The sequence below is a fragment of the Polyodon spathula genome, chromosome 28 (genome assembly GCF_017654505.1).
Source record: "Polyodon spathula isolate WHYD16114869_AA chromosome 28, ASM1765450v1, whole genome shotgun sequence".
NCBI lineage: Eukaryota > Metazoa > Chordata > Actinopteri > Acipenseriformes > Polyodontidae > Polyodon > Polyodon spathula.
Window position 1 is genome coordinate 389,798 of NC_054561.1, and position 20,011 is coordinate 409,808.

Consider the following 20,011-nt stretch of genomic DNA (forward strand, 5'->3'; position numbering starts at 1 on the left):
ATCAGCAGATGGTGAGGAGAGACGGATAAAGGAGAGTTTTCTCTTATAAGGGTAGGCTGGTCCTGGTGTATACAAAATATATATATATATAGTGCTATTAACCCGTGAGAATCTTACACAAATACAAGAGATAGCAAAACTCACGGAACCGACTCCAGATCAGAGACACCGTTCTCCAGCAACAACTAGGTTTCGTGTCGGGTAAGTCTGCAGGTAATCTGTCATGCAGTATATTATAATTTATCTTTCCTTACAGATGCCTCTGGCACCATATCACCATTCTCTCTCTCTGTATATATTAGTAATAACGCAGAACGCGTATTAGCATAATTAATCGTTTTTATGTATTTGGACAGGAAATAAAGACATATTGTCTAGCGTACTCATTTATATGGATGTTGGTAATGCTTCAGGCTGGGATGGTTTATGCATATGGTAAAATTAATGATTGTTCTGTTTAACTATTACTCTGATAGTTGGTATTAAGGTGTGAGTCACAACGTTGGCATGGAATTGTCGCGGTCACGTCGTTCTTTTTGAGACCTCAGAGTTTGCGGCAAATGGTTTTGGTGAAAAATCTTATAGCAGCAATTCCTGGACTGCAGCTTCCTTCCTGGTTATGTCAAACTAAAGCTGAAACGTTGCTACCTACCGGCAGGACGTTTATCTGACATGAAAAGACAGCTCATTTTGCTACTGTCACTACGGCTGCACATTTTTTTTTGTTCATGAATACAAACTATCCGTTCCCCTTTCTCTTGAAGGTAACCAGTGTCCACAAACGATGAAACAGTCGCAGGCTAGATTTCATAAGGGGGAAGGTGAATTGGATTTTGTTTCTCTGCTGCTGAATTGAATTACCAGTGTTAAGAATGCTCTTACTTGCAGCGTTAGGTGGTTATAGGTTACAGCTTCAAGTTCCCTAACAGGCTATGAAACAAGCAAGCTGTACAATACAGTTAATAAATGAATACAACTCTAATTCTGCATGCTTAAATGGTAGTCAGTTTTCACTAGGTATTTAGTGGGAATACTATCATTGAATTTAATGTCAACCCCAACCCCCCCCCCCCCCCCCAAAAAAAAAAACCCTCAAATGCATAGGTTTTGCACATTTAGTGGTTTGCCTCAGGCAAGACCTGTGGCATTAGCTGTAGCTATTTGAGTTGCTTCATCACTTTACAGTTGTGATCTTCAAAGTAAAGTTACCGGCTATTGAGATTGCCAGCGATCTACACAGCTAGTTGCTGGCCCATTAAAATATATTCACTGTATTGCGATCCAAACCAGTCAAGAACCGCGCCGCTAATAAAATGCACCTTTTAAAATAGCCTTGCCCCAGGACCACCCCTACTCTGGTATTACGTGTTTATTGGTCCTAGCAGGCTTTGCCACTGAACAGGAAAATCTTGTTGCACATTGCTAGTTTTGCAACTGTAAGGAAACTGGCAGAATTGCAAAATATTTTTCTGTTTGCAGTATGCAGCATTGCATTCCTTGGTTGGTTGTAGCAAAATTCTGAAAGTGTGCGTATTGACTAAAAAGGCTCTACCCTGAGCTTAATGCAGCTGAAACACAAATTTCCTTGCCAGTAGCTATTGCTGGATATGCCATAATTTGGACAGTGTCAAGCTGACACAATGTTGTTTTATCATCTGATTATCAATTGATTAAACACCTAGCATCTTTTTTTGTTAGTTTTGCAAAGGATGTATTACCCTGTCATATCAGTCATATTTATTATCTTGACACAGTAAATAATGTAGCAACCCGTTGCTTTACCTCCGTGTCCTAAGCTCTAGATCCTTGTTTAATCGCTTCATTTAAAAACTTTACTTTCTGTTTCCTGGCTTTGCGTTTGCTCGAGATGATAAGCTTATTTGCTTCTTGGACCAGGAAAACCTTTTTTTTTTTTTTCCCCCCTCCCATTGTGCTATACATTTTAAGAAGCCAGCTTGTTTTCAGAAGACCGGTTTTACTGTTTACTACAGGCAGCTGTTCTGGTATGATGAATGCAAAAGAACAAAAAAATCCTGCACCCTTGAAGGGCTAATATCAACTCTTTCCAGTTGGAAACCACAGTTCCCATGTCATGCTGAAAAATGTTGTTACAGTAAGTGATAGGTCAGTCCTGAAAAGCAGATCTGCAAAAAAAGAAATCTATTTCATTTTATCTTTCATGCATCCTTATTTATATAGCCTGTAACAAAGAATTTTTATTATAGGGACTCTTGTTGCCAGGGAAGCTCTTCCTACTGTTTAATGCAGATTACTCCACAGCAACGCTTGTGTTCTGTCCAGCATTATCAGATTGAAGATGCTGCCGTGATTCGCCATATGCATTCAGGACTGCATAGGCTTCTTCATTGGGTGGGTGAAAGCAAACCAATTGGTAGATTGCAATGGCAACTTACCTGTGTGGTTACTGGCATGCTGTGTGTTTTCCCCTAAATGCAGAATTCCCAACAATGCAGGATGTGTGTAGTGCATTGAAAAACATTAGTGTGCTGAAACGTAGCCTTTAGTTTAGTGGCTCGCTTCCAGAATAAGCTAACCCTTTCTTTTGAGTTCACTTGCAAACCTTACGTGAGCAATACTTAGTAGAAACTGGCGTTACTTGTTGCGTGTGTGTGTGTGTCACTTGAACACTGGCATGATCAGTAGCAACACCGCCATGTATTAAAGTGATGCTGTCCACCCAACCCTTTTTTAGTTTTGCTGCTTACTAATTTTGGACCTGCATGAAAATAGGTTACTACTGGAATGAAACACACCTTAATTAGTTTGTAATCTAACTGATGATGTGCTTCTTGAGAAAGCTGGTATAACTGCATTTCTGAATTCACACACAGCAGAATTCTTTAATGATTACAATGGACAGTATTCAATGTTTTTTGTGAAATGTAGCTTTCTGTACCGTGAGGCAGGGCAGATCTATGTCTGGCTTCCTTCACGATATAATGTTGCTGAAGTCAGAAAAAGGTAAATGCGAATTCGGGCTAGGGCCAGGCATTCCTGCGCTGACAAACACCCTTTGTGCACATATGGTTCTACCCAAGCTGTGAGCTGCACACCAGAGGCTGGTAGTTATAAAGTTTCTAAATAGATCCCTGTGTCCTGTATGTTAAAATCTGGAATTTGAAACTAGATTAGTGTAGTATTGGAAACAATTCCAGCTGTTGAAATGAGTCCAGTTACCCCCCACACTTTTTAATTTTGCATGTTCGTAGTGTTTGTATCAGCTGGTTTAAACCTGCTTTTGTTTTCTTATTTCCCTCCCGATGGCTCAGGAGAGTCACATAAAGTGAATGCGGTCGTGTCTGAGGGAGTGCTGTATGCACTACACACTTGCAACCTGCTCTGTTTTTAAATTTTCATTCTGAAACAAACCGTTTTGCAGCGGAGTGGTTATTCTTCCTGTCTTCTATTGTTCTGCTATGCTGTGATCTGTTTGACTGATCTAAATACTTAACCAAACCTAAGTAGAGTATACATTTTGGCTGATGCCTTTGTCACTGTACACTGCACTATTAGTAAACTGAAGAACTATTAGAAACGTTTTTCTGCTTCAATTCTAACATCAGGAATGGCAATAAGACTCCCGTTGCGTAGCAGTTTGATCCATTCCTGGTTTTACAATGAGTTTAGTAAGACACACCTGAGCTTATTACCTATACACACTGTGGCTAATCAGGCTTGTATTACAACTTGGAATGGGTGAAACTGCCATGCAATAGGAGTCTTGTTTCCATCCCTGGACTTCTGTTAAAATAGATGTGCGGCCTAAGGACTCTGGATCACTCTGCATACCTGATATTGATCTAGATCACACAAAGCTGACGCCACCCAAGCTTTGTGTCCTGCACTATGTACAGATGGCAGTCAGCCTGCTGTTTTGTCCAGGGTCAGGGACACACCTTAGTCACAGGCTGTTTGTTTTAACCACGCAGCCTGCTCAAGGTGCTTTCAATAGTGCAGAAGCAGCCTCTGAGCACTGGTTCAGACTCCATAGCAGGGAGGCTAAATGCTTGGGATCGACCCAAACGCAGGGCATCTACCCTCCCTGAAACCAGGTCCACAGTAGTTTCGGGGAACCCTTTGTACCTCCTTAAGGACCACGCTTCAGTAAAAAGGCAAAACTAATAAGAAAGAGCATTGTCTGGTCTGAGACTCCTGCTCGACCTGTTTTTGAAGTTCTGGATGATTTGCCTTGGTCATCACAAGAAGAAACAGATGCTCGCATCTCTCGCATAATTGCACTAAACAAGGCTCTAGATGACCTGTCGGTCTTGCTTTCAACCTTCTGGATGGCAGTCCTTTGCAGAATCTCATGCAGATCCCTCCCTTTGAGTGCAAGAGTGGAAGGAAAATATTTAAAAGCAATATTTGTTCTGTGTAAATGTGTTGATTCAGTCAAAAGTACTGCTCGGAAACGGGCGTTTAGTCCTGTTTGCACAAAAGCCCTTCTGTTGTGATTACTTCCCCATCGCTGGAGGGGTTGGAAAACTTACCCATTACTGTAGGGAGAGGAGAGAGAGGCTTCATTGAATTTTCTAATGATCTGATTACCAGCAGGGTCACTATTGATCTTGCTACAGTACAGCTGAATTCATGCTAAGCTACTTTTAGCTGGAGAATCAGCAAACAGCAAGGGAAGGGATGACCTAGCATGAACTGTCTGGGGTTCTGTGTGCAAACTCTGCTGTCCTAAATAAAGCCTCAGTTTAACTGCTAAACTTATCTTTCTGGTCGTATTTAATATCATTTAGATAAAACACAGGGTAGTCTATCTGATAGACAGTTGTATGTATGGATCTTGTTTCATTTAGCTTTTTTAACTTTATGTGATTTGTCAAGCGCTTTGAGATGGCCTGCGAAGGGCGCTATATCAAAAAAAATTAGCTTGCTTGCTTGCTTGATGGTTTTTATTTGTTTCGACAGTAAGAAACAATGTCGGCCAAGGCGATCTCTGAACAGACTGGGAAGGAGTTCCTGTACAAACACATCTGCACCTCGGCCGCTGTGCAGAACCGCTTCAGGTACGCCTCTGTGACAATAGACACGGACTGGGATCGGCTCGCTCAGGACCACCCCTGGCTCCTCACAGAGGTAAGACCCAGAGTGTTCGAAACACTTTCTCATCTCTGGTTAACTGCATGGCTCATCTTCGCTCTAACGAAATGCAGCCTCTTTTCTGTAGGGTTAATGGGAGTCGATAACTGTTTGTGAAAGTATTGATTGGATGTGAAAAGCTACAGATGAATGGAAGGGGGATGGAAATTGTCTAAAGAGTTTCGTCACAGGTCCATTAGCTGAGCAGCTGACATAGTGAATTAATCATTCCAAAACCTTATATAATTACAATTAACGGGCTGGCTGATTTTAAATCAGGTCAATTTAAATCACTTGATTTAAAAATAAATGGTATTCTGAAGTCTTGCCCCGTTATAGATCGCGTGCCCCATCATTAACATATTCACCGAAGCGATTCTGATAACAGTGATAACTCGGGTCTTTAAGAAAAAGGCTAATGGTCTATAACATGGAAACTGTGCTGGCCAAAATATTGGGATGCTTTTGCAGAAAATAACTTGTGTATTGCAACGTGTTTATTTTTTTACATGGGTTTTATTTAGGGCCCACTTCTGTAATGTTTCTCATTTGAAAGTAATTTCTCCCACTTATTGCAAACTATTTTTTTAAACTTTGCAAAGTAGGAACAATTACTTTTAAAATCTGAAAAAATTGGGCCTGGATACAAGTAAGAGGGGAAAATATACGAATATTGCAGTAGTCGTTCAACTGGCTTTCTGTGTGAAGTTGCGTGTCTGGATTTTTCTAGTTTTGTGGGCGTTACTCGTCCAATGAAAGTGTAATGACTATCATTTTAGCAAGCCTAAAGAACATGCAGCAATAACTTTAATTACTGGGGCAGAACTCCGAGCCATTACTGGAATAGATTCAGATGTAAATAATTGAATTAGAGAGGCAGTTTGGGCTACAGCGTTATGGCGAAAGAGGAGAGAAAAGAAAAATGAAATATCTCAATTTGTTCTGTTCTATTTGACAGCCGGGTACACTTACGGCTGTAAAATATAGTAACACTGCCAGGATTTACTGGGAAATTAGATTAACTCTGGCCCCAGTGCAGCTTTGGCAGGGGTCCAGTATTAAATGGCTGTCAATTTTCAGCTCCTTTTTAAACTGTGTGTTTTGCAAAGACTCCTGCAAGGTTATGTACAAATGCTCTTCATACACTAATTAGGCCGATGTACTGGAAAGAAACATGGGTTATAAAATCAGAAGTTTTAATGAGAAGTCTAACTTTGTCTATTACTGAAAAGGTCTTTTTATATGACGCAGAATTCAAACTGGTGTCTAATTTTATAACCCTATTCACAAAGCTTTAACTCATGAGTTTTATTTACTGTTTTCACAGAAACCGATAAGCATTAATCATGCACTGCCTTATTAGTTGGTCCAAGTTTAGTGGTAATCTGTGAAACTAGTCATCTATGTTCTGCTGTGGCCCTGGTCATTGATTGAGTTGTTGTTGTTCCCCAGCGCCTGGTGGTCAAGCCGGATCAGCTGATCAAGCGTCGAGGGAAGCTTGGGCTGGTTGGAGTGAACCTTGACCTGCAGGGTGTGAAGGAGTGGCTCAAACCACGACTCATGAAGGAAACCACGGTGAGTGCCGCCACCACCTCGAACACGTAGTTTAGCAACGCGGAAATAACTTGGATCACTGCGATAGATCCCGATGATTCTGCCACTGGATTTTAATGAACTTTTATTAATGTGATGCATGTATTCATACTAAACCATAAGATTTACTACTGGGCTGTCTTATCAGTAAATGAAAAGCTTGATCTGGTCCTAGACTGGATTGGCTAGAGCCGCTGCCCTGTAAGGGGAACGGAGAGTCTGTTGGTTTGATGAGATTTAGCATTCGGTCCACTTGCTGTAGTCTGACTTTCATTCGTTGACTGCCTGTCTCCGCGTGTCTGGATCACAGCTCTTTGCCTCAGCTGCCAGTCTATTTAATGAGACCAGTCACCAAAATTCAAAACTGTTTGGGGAAACTGCGCTAGTAGCAAACCTGCCATTGTGTGAGTGGCTGTCTCTTCAAACAGGACCTCGGAGAAAAGGTTGGAGAGAATAACATGCTGACATTTCTTAAACGAAACGGCTGTCTGAAGTTAATAACCACTCCTACAGGGTTTTTTTTTATGTGGATTTTAGTAAATGTCAGGGTCGTTTTATAGTTACATTACTTTGGGTAAATAGGCTGTAGCTTTTTGAGTATTGTTATAGTCTGGGAAGGCAATTAATTCTCTTAAATGTCAAAGCATATCAGAAATGTATTTGTTTATTTTTTACCTGCATATATAATTTTTGCTTCGGTGATTGTTATGCAACTTGGTCTACAATGTCAAAATAAATTGGGGAAAACGTCTGTGCAGTGGTCTGTACAGTAACATAGAAGTATTTAACAATCTAAAAAAGGCTATAGTAATTCTGCTTACTGTAGTCCCCCCCCTTTACTAGCTCTCCAGTGTAAAGCGTTGGATTTGCGCACAGATTTGCAAGACAGATTATTGACAGCCCTATGTTGCTGTATAATTGTGGGGACATTTTGTTGCTGCATATTTTGGCTCTAAAGAGGACACTCACTCCATGACGGATCGCATTATTCATAGGCTTAATTAAAATCATGCGCTTTACAGTGCACACCAGTCCCAATGTTAAAGCAGATTCATTTCATCAGCCCCTTGGATGGATTAGCATTCTCTCTGGGGCTGGCAGCAGAGGTCAATGAAAAGTGCCCTGCAGCCTTTTTTTGAAATGCTGTTGAATTGTACTGTGCTTGCCTTGTTATGATCAAGGCTGTTTTTATATCAATCATGCCTTTCCAGCAAGTTAGGAGCCTGTCAGATACCGGGGTGTGTTGCATTAATTGCTTAAGAATTAATTTTGAATTGATGGTGCATTCTAGAATGGCTTGTACTGTAATTTCAATTTCCAAATGCATTTATCTGAGTCTTGCCATCAGAACAGGTTGTCCCCAGTACAGTACACAGGCACACATCCAGATCTGCTTGCCCTTGCTACTCTCTGAGACCGACTGGTATTGATATAGTGTGCTGAGTTAGTTATCTGAGTTACTGAGTTGTATATTCTGTGATATTTCTTGCACTGTTTACTGTAAGCATCTCTGCCACATGTCCCATAAGTCTGGCATCATTGGCAATGCCCTATATTCTGCTGATTATGTTGGCAATCCCTGATTTACGGGACAGGTACATAAACCAAAATGCTACCTTTTAAAGCAGTAGCACTTCTTATTCCTGTTCGTGATGTTAACCCATGCCTTTCTGGAGCGTAGAATCATAGATCGACACTTCATTGAAACCCATGCAATCTCTGCTTGAAGATGTATGTGTGTGAATCTTGGCACAGATGGTTTTTATTTTTTATCATACTGATTTTTTTGCATTTCCTGTAGGTCGCAAAGGCTAAAGGCATTCTCAAGAATTTCCTCATCGAGCCGTTTGTACCTCACAAGCAGGTTGGTGTGTTGTTCATGCCTTTTGGTACAGCTGTGGCCAAAAGTTTAGCATCACCTAGAATTTTAGAATTGAGACTAATTAAAAAAAAAAAAAAAAAAAAAAAAAAAAAAAAGGTGTGTGTGTGTATATATAAATGTATATGTACATATGTGTGTGTGTGTGTGTGTGTGTGTGTGTATATGTGTATATATATATATATATATATATATAAAATGTGTTACGTAATTTAGATCTCTGTTTAACATCATGTAAACAGAGAAACTACAAAATGATATCGCAAAAGTCTACCGAAAGCCATAATCAGATTAGAGTATTTTTGAAATGTCACATTTTTTCAATTAGTCGGCAGGTTTCATTTGACTTTATGAAGCAAAATGTGCTCATTCTGTAGGGCGAGTCCAAACTTTTGGCCAGAGCTGTAGATCGGAGAACTGTGGCACTAGAGGGTGTGTGTTGACGTGTGTGTGTGTGTGTAGGAGGAGGAGTTCTACGTGTGTATATACGCCACCCGTGAAGGAGACCACGTGCTGTTCCACCATGAGGGGGGCGTGGATATCGGAGATGTGGACTCCAAAGCGCAGAAGTTCCTGGTGGGAGTGGATGAGAAGCTGACCGAGGCTGACGTCAAGACGCACCTCCTGGGCCATGCGCCTGCCGACATGAAAGAGTAAGCAGAGTGGATTGGAGGGAAGGGTGGAGGTTTGTTTTGCAGTGCTGAAGTATTTTAAGCTGAGCTTATGCACGCTGAGTCAGTTTTCCAGTCAGCAGAAGCCGATCTCATGCAGGATTCATTGTGATGAATCAAAGTGTGCATGTCCTGTTTTTCAGCAGTTCAGAACACTCCTGCTTGCGTAAATAATAAGTTTAAAACACGGCTACATCCCTATAATATATTTCCAACAGGGCTGTACCCTCAATTAGCCATTGTTCCTGGCTTAGCACACAATGCGACACACAGAAAGATGTTAGTCTTGAGTTGCCCTCAAGCTATTACTTTGCCCAGCATCAACAGGTATTCTTTTTTTTTTTTAATTGTATTCAGTACTTGTAGGGCTTTTTACAACAGGAATAACGTTTTTAAAACGTACTTAACTCCGCAAGATTAACAATCCATACAGAAATTTAGCTTGTGTCTTCGTATACATCTTGACGGCAATTTTATCTCCCGAGCGAGACAAATGATAGGTCTTATGGCCATCTGTCTATCTCCAAGGCTACTTCTGCTCTTTTTACATGCTTCACAACCACATTCTGAACACGTTTTCTCTTCTGTTTCCTTTGATCTGTTGAGTAACCCTGTCTGGCTTCTCTGCTTGACACGGGGGTCTGGCTGTGGCTTCGCTCTGCTTGGCTGACCCTGAGGAAGCTGTTGCCCTCTCCTAGAAGCTCCTCGAAAACCAAAACTGCAGATCAGATCCATCCAGCCTGTCAGTCAGAGCGTGGTCCGTGTCTAAGGAATCGGCTCAGATTCCCGGGCTTGATGTTTTCTAAAGCGCAGGCAATGCTAGTTCTCGGTGCAAGTGCAGCTCGGAAATGTCTCTATGAAATGCCTGTACTTTTTGTTTTTCAGAATTGCATACCGAGTGAGATACCCAAACGTGTGTTGCATGGAATATAATTTATTTTAATGTTGTGGTGTTTTTGTTTTTTTTTGTTTCGTCTCTTTTTTTTTTTTACAGCATTTTGGCCAGTTTTGTAGTGGGCTTGTTTAACTTGTACGAAGACCTGTATTTCACATACCTGGAGATCAACCCACTAGGTACGTCCTTTTGGTTATTATTCTAGTACCATAGCTATTGAAAAGCTATTGCATGGTCTTCTGGAAATCCGTTCTAATTACAGCACCTAGAGGTGTCCTTCCCATGCAGTTGCTCAGTGTGGTTTGTCTAATTCAGTTAAGGGGTAATCACTATTGGCAGGACAGCATACAGATCTAATGTGTTCAATTAACAAATTTCAAGTTCCTGGAATAGATTCCTTCAGCTTATCTCCGTACAGTGCTTCACTCTCTGCACAGGGGTTTATTGTAGTAAGGGGTACTTTTTAATATGTCTAACTCTTGTGGTTTTATTGTGTATTTATTAAATGTTTTGCCATTTCTCTCCCTAGTCGTAACCAAGGATGGAGTGTATGTATTGGACATGGCAGCTAAGATAGATGCCACTGCTGACTACATCTGCAAAGCCAAGTGGGGAGATGTGGAGTTCCCTCCTCCCTTTGGCAGGGAAGCCTACCCTGAGGTGAGTCTCCCTGAATTTTTTTCCATGGTTATACCATTCCTTGACCATAGTTTACCCTGGTTTGCCATGTTTTCTTCTTCCGCATTACCATGCCTCTCTTTTAATTCTGCATTCATTACATGAAATGGAATCGCAGCCCTTAATATATCCAGCTCTGAGCCCTGTATTACGGATGTCATTTCTCAAGGAAGGACAAAAAGAAAAGTTTTAAATTTGCTTAGTAATAAGATAAAAGCCCCTGGCAGCTGGAGATAACATCTTGAGCGACAGACAGCCTGTTGCATTAGACCTTATTTAAATGCGTGACTCTCTGTGGCTAGACAACAAGGATGCTGCTGGCAGCTGCAATCCTTGATGGAACTTGTGAGGCTAATGAACCAAGGATATGATAGAAAACAGCACTCTGCTCATCCTGTCAAGTGCTGTCAAGGCAGTAGAAAAATCGGTATCATGGGTTAGATTAGAGATAGATTATATAGCTCCTATATCTAAAATTGTGTGCTATTTTTAAATGCAGCATCTATCTTTCCTTGGGTACTGAAGTACTACTTTTGTTTTTAGTTTTAGTAGTATTCTTGTGTGTCGGTCACTTTGGTTAAGAATTGTTTTATAAAAAGATCACAGACACTTGGAGGAACTTGGTGTTGGTTACATGTTCTGGAACAACCTTAGTTGGGTGGGGTAGGGATTCTTATTTTATCTACACTGTACTGACACTTATGAAAAGAAATCGCACAAGACGTGGCAAGGATGGAAGTAAGACTCCTACTGCATAGCCGTTTCCCCCAATCTAGGTTTTAAGTACGAGCGTGATTAGCCACAGTTTATAGGTAACAAGCTTACATGTGTCCTTATTAAACTCGCAGTAAAACCAGGAATGGATCAGACCGCTGTGCAATGGGATTTCATCACTGAATGGCCAAAACATTCATATAGTTGCATTACTAATATGCAAGGTTTAAAGGGTTTCAATTCTGTTTCCATTGCAGGAAGCTTATATTGCCGACCTGGATGCCAAGAGTGGAGCCAGTCTGAAGCTGACCATTCTCAACCCCCGGGGCAGGATCTGGACCATGGTGGCTGGGGGCGGAGCCTCTGTTGTCTACAGGTCTGCTGTCTTTCTGGGTTATTTCTTATCCAAGCAGGTTAGATCCACTGTATTCAGCTGCTGCAGGGCTTCTCAAACCAGTGTTAAGTTACGGTAGCTTGACTGTTAATCTTGCTGCTCTGCAGAGAGATGTAGGGAAATGCCATCAGAAAACCAGTCCTCAATCTTTGCATATGAAGTATCTTTAAACAAGCAGTGCCACGTTAAACCACCAACATTCGACCCCTCTGTGTATCACATTGACTGGTGGTTCAGGTTAATTGCTGATTAGCCACTGGCTCTGGAGCTGCCCGCTCTCTCTAATGTAAAGGAATGCTAGGTTGACAAGCAATCCTTTCTAATTTGCGATCCGCAGTGACACCATCTGTGACCTGGGTGGAGTGGACGAGCTGGCTAATTATGGAGAGTACTCTGGAGCCCCTAGCGAGCAGCAGACCTACGACTACGCCAAGACCATCCTGTCATTGATGACCAGGGAGAAGCACAGCGATGGTAAGAAGGGAGGGGGGGGGGGGTGCAGAACCCAGCTGAGTGGACGGCACAATAGAACCCCCCATTAGATTCCCCTTTTTTACATTTTTGGATTTATTGCAACATCCAATAATTACTTTTTAATAAATCGAACAGCACTGTTACAATTTTGTATTTTAAATGTGCGGTATCGTTTTTTTTTTTTTTTTTTCTTTAGGCAAAGTCCTGATTATCGGGGGTAGCATTGCCAATTTCACCAACGTCGCTGCAACCTTCAAGGTAACTGGAGAGTGGAGTATTGATGTTCCTGTGATCAGCTCTGTGCATTACCCATTGAACTCCCCTCTTTAAACGGTGCTATTCCTCTTCAGAAGGAGCATCGGAGTGCTACAGTATATCAGTACCGGCTTAAATTAAACCCCGACCTTTCTTGATTTGAGAAATCAGTCTGTAATATTCAGAAGAGTTCATGCTGGCTCGCATTGGCAGATACAGAGGGATTGATTTCGTCCGCCTGTATCCTGGAAAGCACTGCTGTGTTTTTTGTTTTCCGTTTTGAGTATTTTACAGTACCAGGGAATCCAGGTGGTTTGCGTCAACCACTTTTTATTTTTTCCAGGATAACCAGGGAGTCGGGTACAGTAGTTCATTTTATTGCAGGGTGATTCCCAAGTGGCTTGTCATTTTAAATACACAAGTAGCAATGTGGCCACTGCAGCATTAACCAGACTTTCTTGCTTGAAGTAACTTTAAAAAAAAATAGATGGTGAGTAAGTAGATTCAAGAAAATGCAGAGTCCTTTTCTTCAGTCAGTTGCCAAGTTTATTGAGATATGCAGGGAGTCTGGTCCCAGGTACAGGACAAACTTGCATGACATTAAATACCCTTCTGTATAGATGGTCCACCTCCCCTTTCTCTGACACTTAACCAATGGTCAAGGTAATTTAATTTATTGTGTGAGTGTTAATGTGTGTGTGTCTGTGTGTGTAGTCTAGTGTGACAACCTCTGAACTCAGTGCATTCTTCACACTCCTGGAGACAAAAGGTCCATACATCTGCCTTTTGTTATCTCCTTGCGACCCCCTTTGATGCCAGTGGGATTATCTCTTTCGATCTCTCTGAAGTCTTTAGAACCTGTTCCCTTCTAGTCCACAGCATTGTTATCTCGTTAGCTTGCAGTCATTGTTGGGCAGTTTGTAGACGCATCGTCTCTATCAGTGGTTAGCAGTACATGCAATTTGAACCAAACAGTCTGCTATCTGCAATATTAGTCTCTTTTCAGAAAAGAACACCAGTATAGCTCTGCTAGTCCACATGCGTAGCAAACTGCTAATCAATTCTCGATCCATGTTTTCCAACATTGCTTGATTTGAAATTACCCCATCACATGAGGACGGATTTAAAAAAAAATAATGATAATAATAATAATAATAATAATAATAATAATAATAATAATAATAATAATAATTGCCTCCAAGCAATGGAAAAAGCTTAAACCTTTTTTTTTTCCGCTATTTTTAAAAATGTCACATTAAAGAGTAAATTTAGTTACTTTTTGTGCCAAGGTTGTTTGTTTGCTGCCTTGTTAAGTGTGCCTGTTTTTGATTAATGATTGCAGGGTATTGTAAGAGCCATCAAGGATTACCAGGTACCCCTGAAGGAACATGAAGTGACAATCTTCGTCCGGAGAGGTGGCCCCAACTACCAGGAAGGGCTGCGTGTCATGGGGGAAGTGGGTGAGCAAAGTGCTTTAGTTCGGGTGAAAAGTAAGTCTTGTCGGCTGGTTTCACAAACCCCTGGCTAGCCCTAATCTTGATCTGTCCTGCTGAAGGTTACATTCGGAAGTCCACTGATCAGTACTAACACGAGGACTGTGAAATTTGCGGCTGTAATATTACGTTTGGTGCTTTTATGCCTTTCATGGTGGTTTGAGTGAGCTGCACATTCTTCCTGTTCCTCTGCTGTCTCGAGTGCAGAAAAGGGTACAGCGAATAGGCTACAGCACGCTTTCAACATTACACCCTGATCATTAAACTAAATGGGGGAAAAGAAACCAGCTGGTGGTGAATTGCTTCACTCACTCATGCAAGTGCTGCTGAAACACCAGATTTATTATAAGGTTATGATATGAAACTCCCCCTTTTAAAGGTGTTTAATATGACCATGGCAGACTGTAGTTTTGCTCATATAAAGCATTTAGTTTTAGATTTATTTAAACTTTTTTTGCAACTGTTAAAATCGGTTCCTCTCTTTTCTACCCGCCTTCCTATGTAGGTAAGACCACTGGAATCCCGATCCACGTGTTTGGCACTGAGACCCACATGACAGCCATTGTGGGCATGGCTCTGGGACACCGTCCAATCCCTAACCAGCCGCCCACTGCCGCCCACACTGCCAACTTCCTGCTGAACTCCAGCGGCAGTGCCTCGGTTCGTACTGTGCCCAGGCTTGGGATTCCTAAACCCCCTGCATGCTTTCATATTGTCATAGAGGGTCAAAGTTATGGAATTGAGAGTCCTTAGGTGTGTTCAGCTAAGAAAGTTTGAAACGTTCGCACTGAACAATGCTAGCTGAACGCTTTTGTGTTCGCCACGAACATTTCAAATATGGCACTAAAATCCTAAAGCCAAACATCCAGATTTTATAGTTTTTTTTAGTTTTTTTTTTTTTGTATAGTGCACAACAAAGAACATTAATTGAATGGAAATTGTGTGAACCACAATATGATAGCCCTGTTATGCGCCACTACGCCCCTCACCCACTCGGTCATGTAACATTTATGCCCCTGTATCCTAGATGACTGTTTGGATGCAGGCCAACCTTCAGTTTATAGTTGGTTTTTACCCCTGCCTAGAACATGAAAGCTAATTCTAGCCTTCATCCCTTGGGTAAGCCTGAGGAAGAGAAAAGGCAGCTTTTTATACTGAGTGTACACATACTGCCTGTGGAGAGTTTTTGGATTTTAGCCAGTAGCTTCTCTTTGCCATTTCTGCAGTGCATCGGTGTATACAAAGCAGTTGTGTTGTAGTGTTCCTAAAGCAGGTAGTATTGTTTGATACTAAACACCACTGATGTTGTTCTGACCCTGAACCTTTCTCAGAAAACTAGTTAATGTCTTTGAATTGTAGTCTTAAAGTAATTTGATTAGGCAATATGACCTACACAGGAGTGAATAGCCTTGTGCTACAGTTTGTTTAAAACAAGTTTTTAATTTTAATTATGAATTGGTCATTTAGCAGACGCTTTTATCCAAAACGACTTCCAGAGACTAGGGCAGAGTCACTTACAATATGACCTCGATTTTATGTCTCATCCAATGGATGGGATTGGCTCCAACTGCTATATTTCCATCTCCTGAATTTCTCAAAGCAGTTTTAAAAGGAGTGGCTTAAGAAAGAACTCAATATCGGTATTTTCACCTATTGTGAAGATCAACGCTCGTGCCTCGTTCACGGAGTGCCTGTGTTTTGGATTTCAGACTCCAGCTACAAGCCGGACTGCCTCCTTCTCCGAGAACAAGACCAACAACGAAGCCATTCCAGCAAAAAAGGCGAAACCCGGCGTTCCTCCAGGTAACAAACACGGTCAACTCTTGGACCAGTTTATCAACCGTTTTGATACAACCTGTAGCACTGTGCCTCAGTCATGACTGGCAGGTAAAACTGTCGACCTCTGACCGTTTTGGAAACCGGAGATCAGCTATAGCCAGTATTGATCCAGTGTGTAACTGGATCGATACTTAATTATGGGTTAGTCTTTTTAAAGACGTACTGAATGATAAATTGACACCATTTATTATTCTTTTTTTGTTTGTTTTGTTACTTGGTACTTCTTTAAAACTGCTGTAAGTTTAACCCCGGTCTCTTCTGTAGTGTTTCTGTGGTTTTCAGCAACTCAAAGGTAACCTGAGGCTGTTCACATGTTTGTGTCACTGGGGAGCATGTATTGCATCCAGCCATTCATACATTGAAGCAAGATTGAGATATTATGTAACAAAACTGAACGACTACATTTGTGATCAGAGATTTTATGTTCTAAGATTTACAAGTTTTTTTTTATTTTTTTTATTTTTTGCAGTTCTCAAATCAGTTCAGACTAAGAGGGTCCATATTTAAAGCTGTAACGGCTATTTCTGTTGTGGTTGAAAGAGTTAATCTTCAGTATTTATTTATTTTAATTTTTTTAGACATCTGAATGTGGCTGTCCTTGATATGTACTGTACTTTTATTTTGTACATCCAGATAACGCAACACCAGCCTTTGTTCACTGAAATAGGCAGCTGTATTCAGAAGGGCACAGTATTAGTAGCAATCTGGACTGTCCTGTAGGTTGTTCTGTCCCAGCATCACTCCTTCCCACTCAAACCGCTAACACTCTACCTCCTGCCTGTCCTTGCATAGGTAGACTCCCTTTTGCTTTGTCCTTCTAGACTTCCACCCCCCCTTTTTTTTTTTTCGTTGTGTTTTGCCACAAAACTCCTAAAACTGATATTTTTATTTTTTTTTATTTGATTTCCAAAATGAAAGCTGTCATTCATTACCCTACACCGTTACTGGAGAATTCTTTCCAGGGGACGTTTAAAGGTAAGGGTGATGTAGACCAGCGCATCTTTATCTGGTGGAAGAGGTAGAGGACTGTGGTCCCAAGAGACAATGTTGCATATATGATCAGAAGGTCGGCTTGTGTTGGTGTTCCAGAACCCACTGAAGGTTTACAAGAAACACATTGCTTTACATTTGCTGTGTCTTGTGTTGTTCGTATTGCAGCAAATGTAGAATTTTTTAAAATTTTTATTCAGACATAAATAAAGTAGTTTTTTTTTTTTTTCTTTATAAACATTGAAGTTCATCCAGATGATTTGAAATTAGTGTGGTGGCACCAGGTGACATGTCTGATACAATAAGTAACAACCGACTTGTTGGGGTTGGGGATGAGGGGGACGGTCCTATTGAGACCAGGCAAAGGCCAGCTTCTGGAGAGGGAATAAAATAATTGTAACATAATTTATCAAGAAACTACTTGAAACTATACTTCTGCTGTTATCCATAGTGAATACAGCAGATATTCGTGGTAAGTATCTCTGAAAGGGTGTGATTTTATTATGTTTATTTCTCATAGATATCACATCCCAAACCCTGATTAAGTATTTTAGCCCTTTTTAAAATGGACCACTATAGCGATATAAGATGTGTCATTTCAAGATACAACCATACAGTGTATAGGGGTCACTATATTAGCGGTTCATGTTCTACCACTCTCTGCCTACACTTGTCCAGGTATTTGCACTGTAGAACGACATTAAAACAATGGTGTCTTTTAATTTAAATAGCGAGACTTAAAAGTAATGCATTCAAATGGGGGGTGATTGCCTTTAATAAATGGCTAAAGGATTGTTCTATTGCATAGCTGTCGTAAAAGTAAAACATTATTTATTTTTTGTCTTTTTTTTTTTTGTTGTTTTTTTTTTTTTTTGGTCATTTTAGAAACACAGCATCCTACTTCAGACAATGCTCGAGGTAGGAGAGCCACACTCAGATCAGTAGGAATCTGCCAGCTGTGGTAGACGGTTGGTTGGTTGGTTGGCTGTCGTTTTTTTTCTTAGCACCTCACAAGCCACTGAAAATCAAAGTTCTGCAGTGGAGGTGTTGTTGTGGTGTTGTGCTTCTCCTGTTATTTCCTTGCCCCTGTTATCTCTCTATCTTTGCTGCAATGTTTTGTACACTTTTTTTTTTTTAGCAGTGTTTTGGCCAAGTAGGTGAGAGTTCAGTCTGCAAGAACAGCTGCAGATCAAGTTGAAGACAGAATGAACAAAAAGAATAAAGATAGAATTCAATATTTAGGAAACCTGAGAACGAAGCTCTTGAGATCGATATGTATGGATATGTAAAGTTGTTTTTGGGGATGTACACAAGGGTGTAAACCATTTAAAATAATGTCAGGACCTTCCAGACAAAAGCCCTTGAGTTGTGTAGAAAGAAAAGTAAACGCAGTGTAATAAATAAAACATCTTAAAGTTTACTGAAGTGCATTTCTACTTATTTTCTACACAGCTGAGAAGGACTTTTGTCAATTACCTTACTGGCTCAGTCCAAGTTGCATTCAGAGGAAATCATGATAAAGCACACTAAATCTATAAAATACGGTTTTAATAGAAGACATTTGAAAGGATATTAACATGTATTCCGGTTTGCCGTGCATTTTTCAATTTTTTTTTTTTTTTTTTACTCTTTTTAACAACAAAAAAAAAACCAGACTTAAAGTACTTTTAAAAGAGTCCTATTTAAACAGAATCAAACAGCTAGTCATAGCAAAGCAGCCCACAGCTGATTGCATTTCCAAGAGGAAAAAGGTTGAAGTGGAAAGGGGTTCCCACTAGCCATTGTAGAGCTCAGGTCGAGATGAAGCAGTGATAGCGTATCCCAGTAACGACAATGTAGTCGCCCACCTGTTGCGCCATAGGGACAGGTACACTGCACAGGAAGACCAGAAATTGCCTTGGCGAAGCCAGCGGCATGGCTGTGGGACCCCGTGGCATCTGCTTCTGCCCTGGTCTGTTTAGAAGGAAATTTTAAAGAGAATCAGAACGCACGTTAACTTTTTAAATTCTCTCCCTACTTGCCTTCTGTGTGTGGTGGTGTGTGTGCGGTTTTTTTCCAGAAGTTTTCATTTAATCCCTTAACTAACCAAATACATTTCATTTGAAAAAAAAAAAAAAAATCAGAACATATAGCTATATTTATGGAATTTGATGCATTACGTTTAGACTTTATTTTTGTGGTTAACAAAATTAGAGTACATTATCATAACAGTATCGTTAAAGAGGGACTCTGAATAACAGGGAGGTGACAGTTAAAAATGCTCCAAAATATTCCTCAAATGAGGACAATGGCACTTGTTAAAGCCTCACTTCGTCCCCCTTTTTCAGACTAAATAAAAGCCCTTCTCAACGTCGTCATTTCCACTTTCTATGTTTCAATAACATTTGAGAACAACTTGTATTTAGGCAGAAGATTGTGCTGTTTTACAGTATTCTACTGAGACAGGGTGAATGGGAGTGAATTGTGTATGAGAGCAACTCCCCAGGGTTTTTAAAATGTCTAACAGTGCAATACACGGGAGGCAGGAACATTACTGGTAGGAATATTGAAAGCCACGGTGTGTTTGCTAATGCTTTATCTATTCTTCCCTGCTCCTCTTTCCTGAGGTCCATACTGTCCTACTTTTTACCCAATCATCGATCTGCTCTGGTGAATCACAGCAATCATTTTGTTCAGGGGTGAAATTCAAGCCTTTGAATGTTGTTTGTTACAGAATACAGTGGGGCTGGGCAAATAACCTGGATGAGCTGTACAAACCCCAGTGACGTCCCATTTAGAAACATGAAATCGTTATTCAATTATCAATCTTTCAATGTAAAAAAAAAAAAAAAAAGAGGATGTACCAGAGACCCTTTTTTTGTAATTTGTAATTGATAAAATACCTGTTGACTTGTTTAATTGGGGCATTTGTTTAACGATTTACAAAAAAAAAAAATTGAAAAGCAATCTTTAGTTTGCCCAGCCCTGTAAAATTCTTCTTTTTGTTTTACAGTGACAATGGTTTTAGACACTTTTTGCTAAAGT

The 20,011-nt window shown here is 40.6% G+C and overlaps 1 protein-coding gene across 4 annotated transcripts in view; it reads left to right on the forward strand.

Moving 5' to 3' along the window:
- The window catches only part of LOC121301860 (ATP-citrate synthase), a 27,614-nt gene continuing 7,603 nt past the window's right edge, over nucleotides 1-20,011 (forward strand). The window contains exons 1-15 of one of the 4 annotated variants that reach the window (XM_041231521.1): nucleotides 1-213; nucleotides 4,942-5,109; nucleotides 6,565-6,687; nucleotides 8,507-8,569; nucleotides 9,047-9,237; nucleotides 10,250-10,329; nucleotides 10,680-10,810; nucleotides 11,800-11,918; nucleotides 12,274-12,410; nucleotides 12,607-12,668; nucleotides 14,008-14,125; nucleotides 14,664-14,818; nucleotides 15,868-15,961; nucleotides 16,916-16,972; nucleotides 17,873-17,905. In XM_041231521.1, the coding sequence (XP_041087455.1) occupies nucleotides 4,951-5,109; nucleotides 6,565-6,687; nucleotides 8,507-8,569; nucleotides 9,047-9,237; nucleotides 10,250-10,329; nucleotides 10,680-10,810; nucleotides 11,800-11,918; nucleotides 12,274-12,410; nucleotides 12,607-12,668; nucleotides 14,008-14,125; nucleotides 14,664-14,818; nucleotides 15,868-15,961; nucleotides 16,916-16,972; nucleotides 17,873-17,905 (1,522 nt within the window). In that variant the 5' untranslated portion in view covers nucleotides 1-213; nucleotides 4,942-4,950. The remainder of the gene's footprint in view (nucleotides 214-4,941; nucleotides 5,110-6,564; nucleotides 6,688-8,506; nucleotides 8,570-9,046; nucleotides 9,238-10,249; nucleotides 10,330-10,679; nucleotides 10,811-11,799; nucleotides 11,919-12,273; nucleotides 12,411-12,606; nucleotides 12,669-14,007; nucleotides 14,126-14,663; nucleotides 14,819-15,867; nucleotides 15,962-16,915; nucleotides 16,973-17,872; nucleotides 17,906-20,011) is intronic. The other 3 variants (XM_041231520.1, XM_041231522.1, XM_041231523.1) reach the window with 3 other exon arrangements.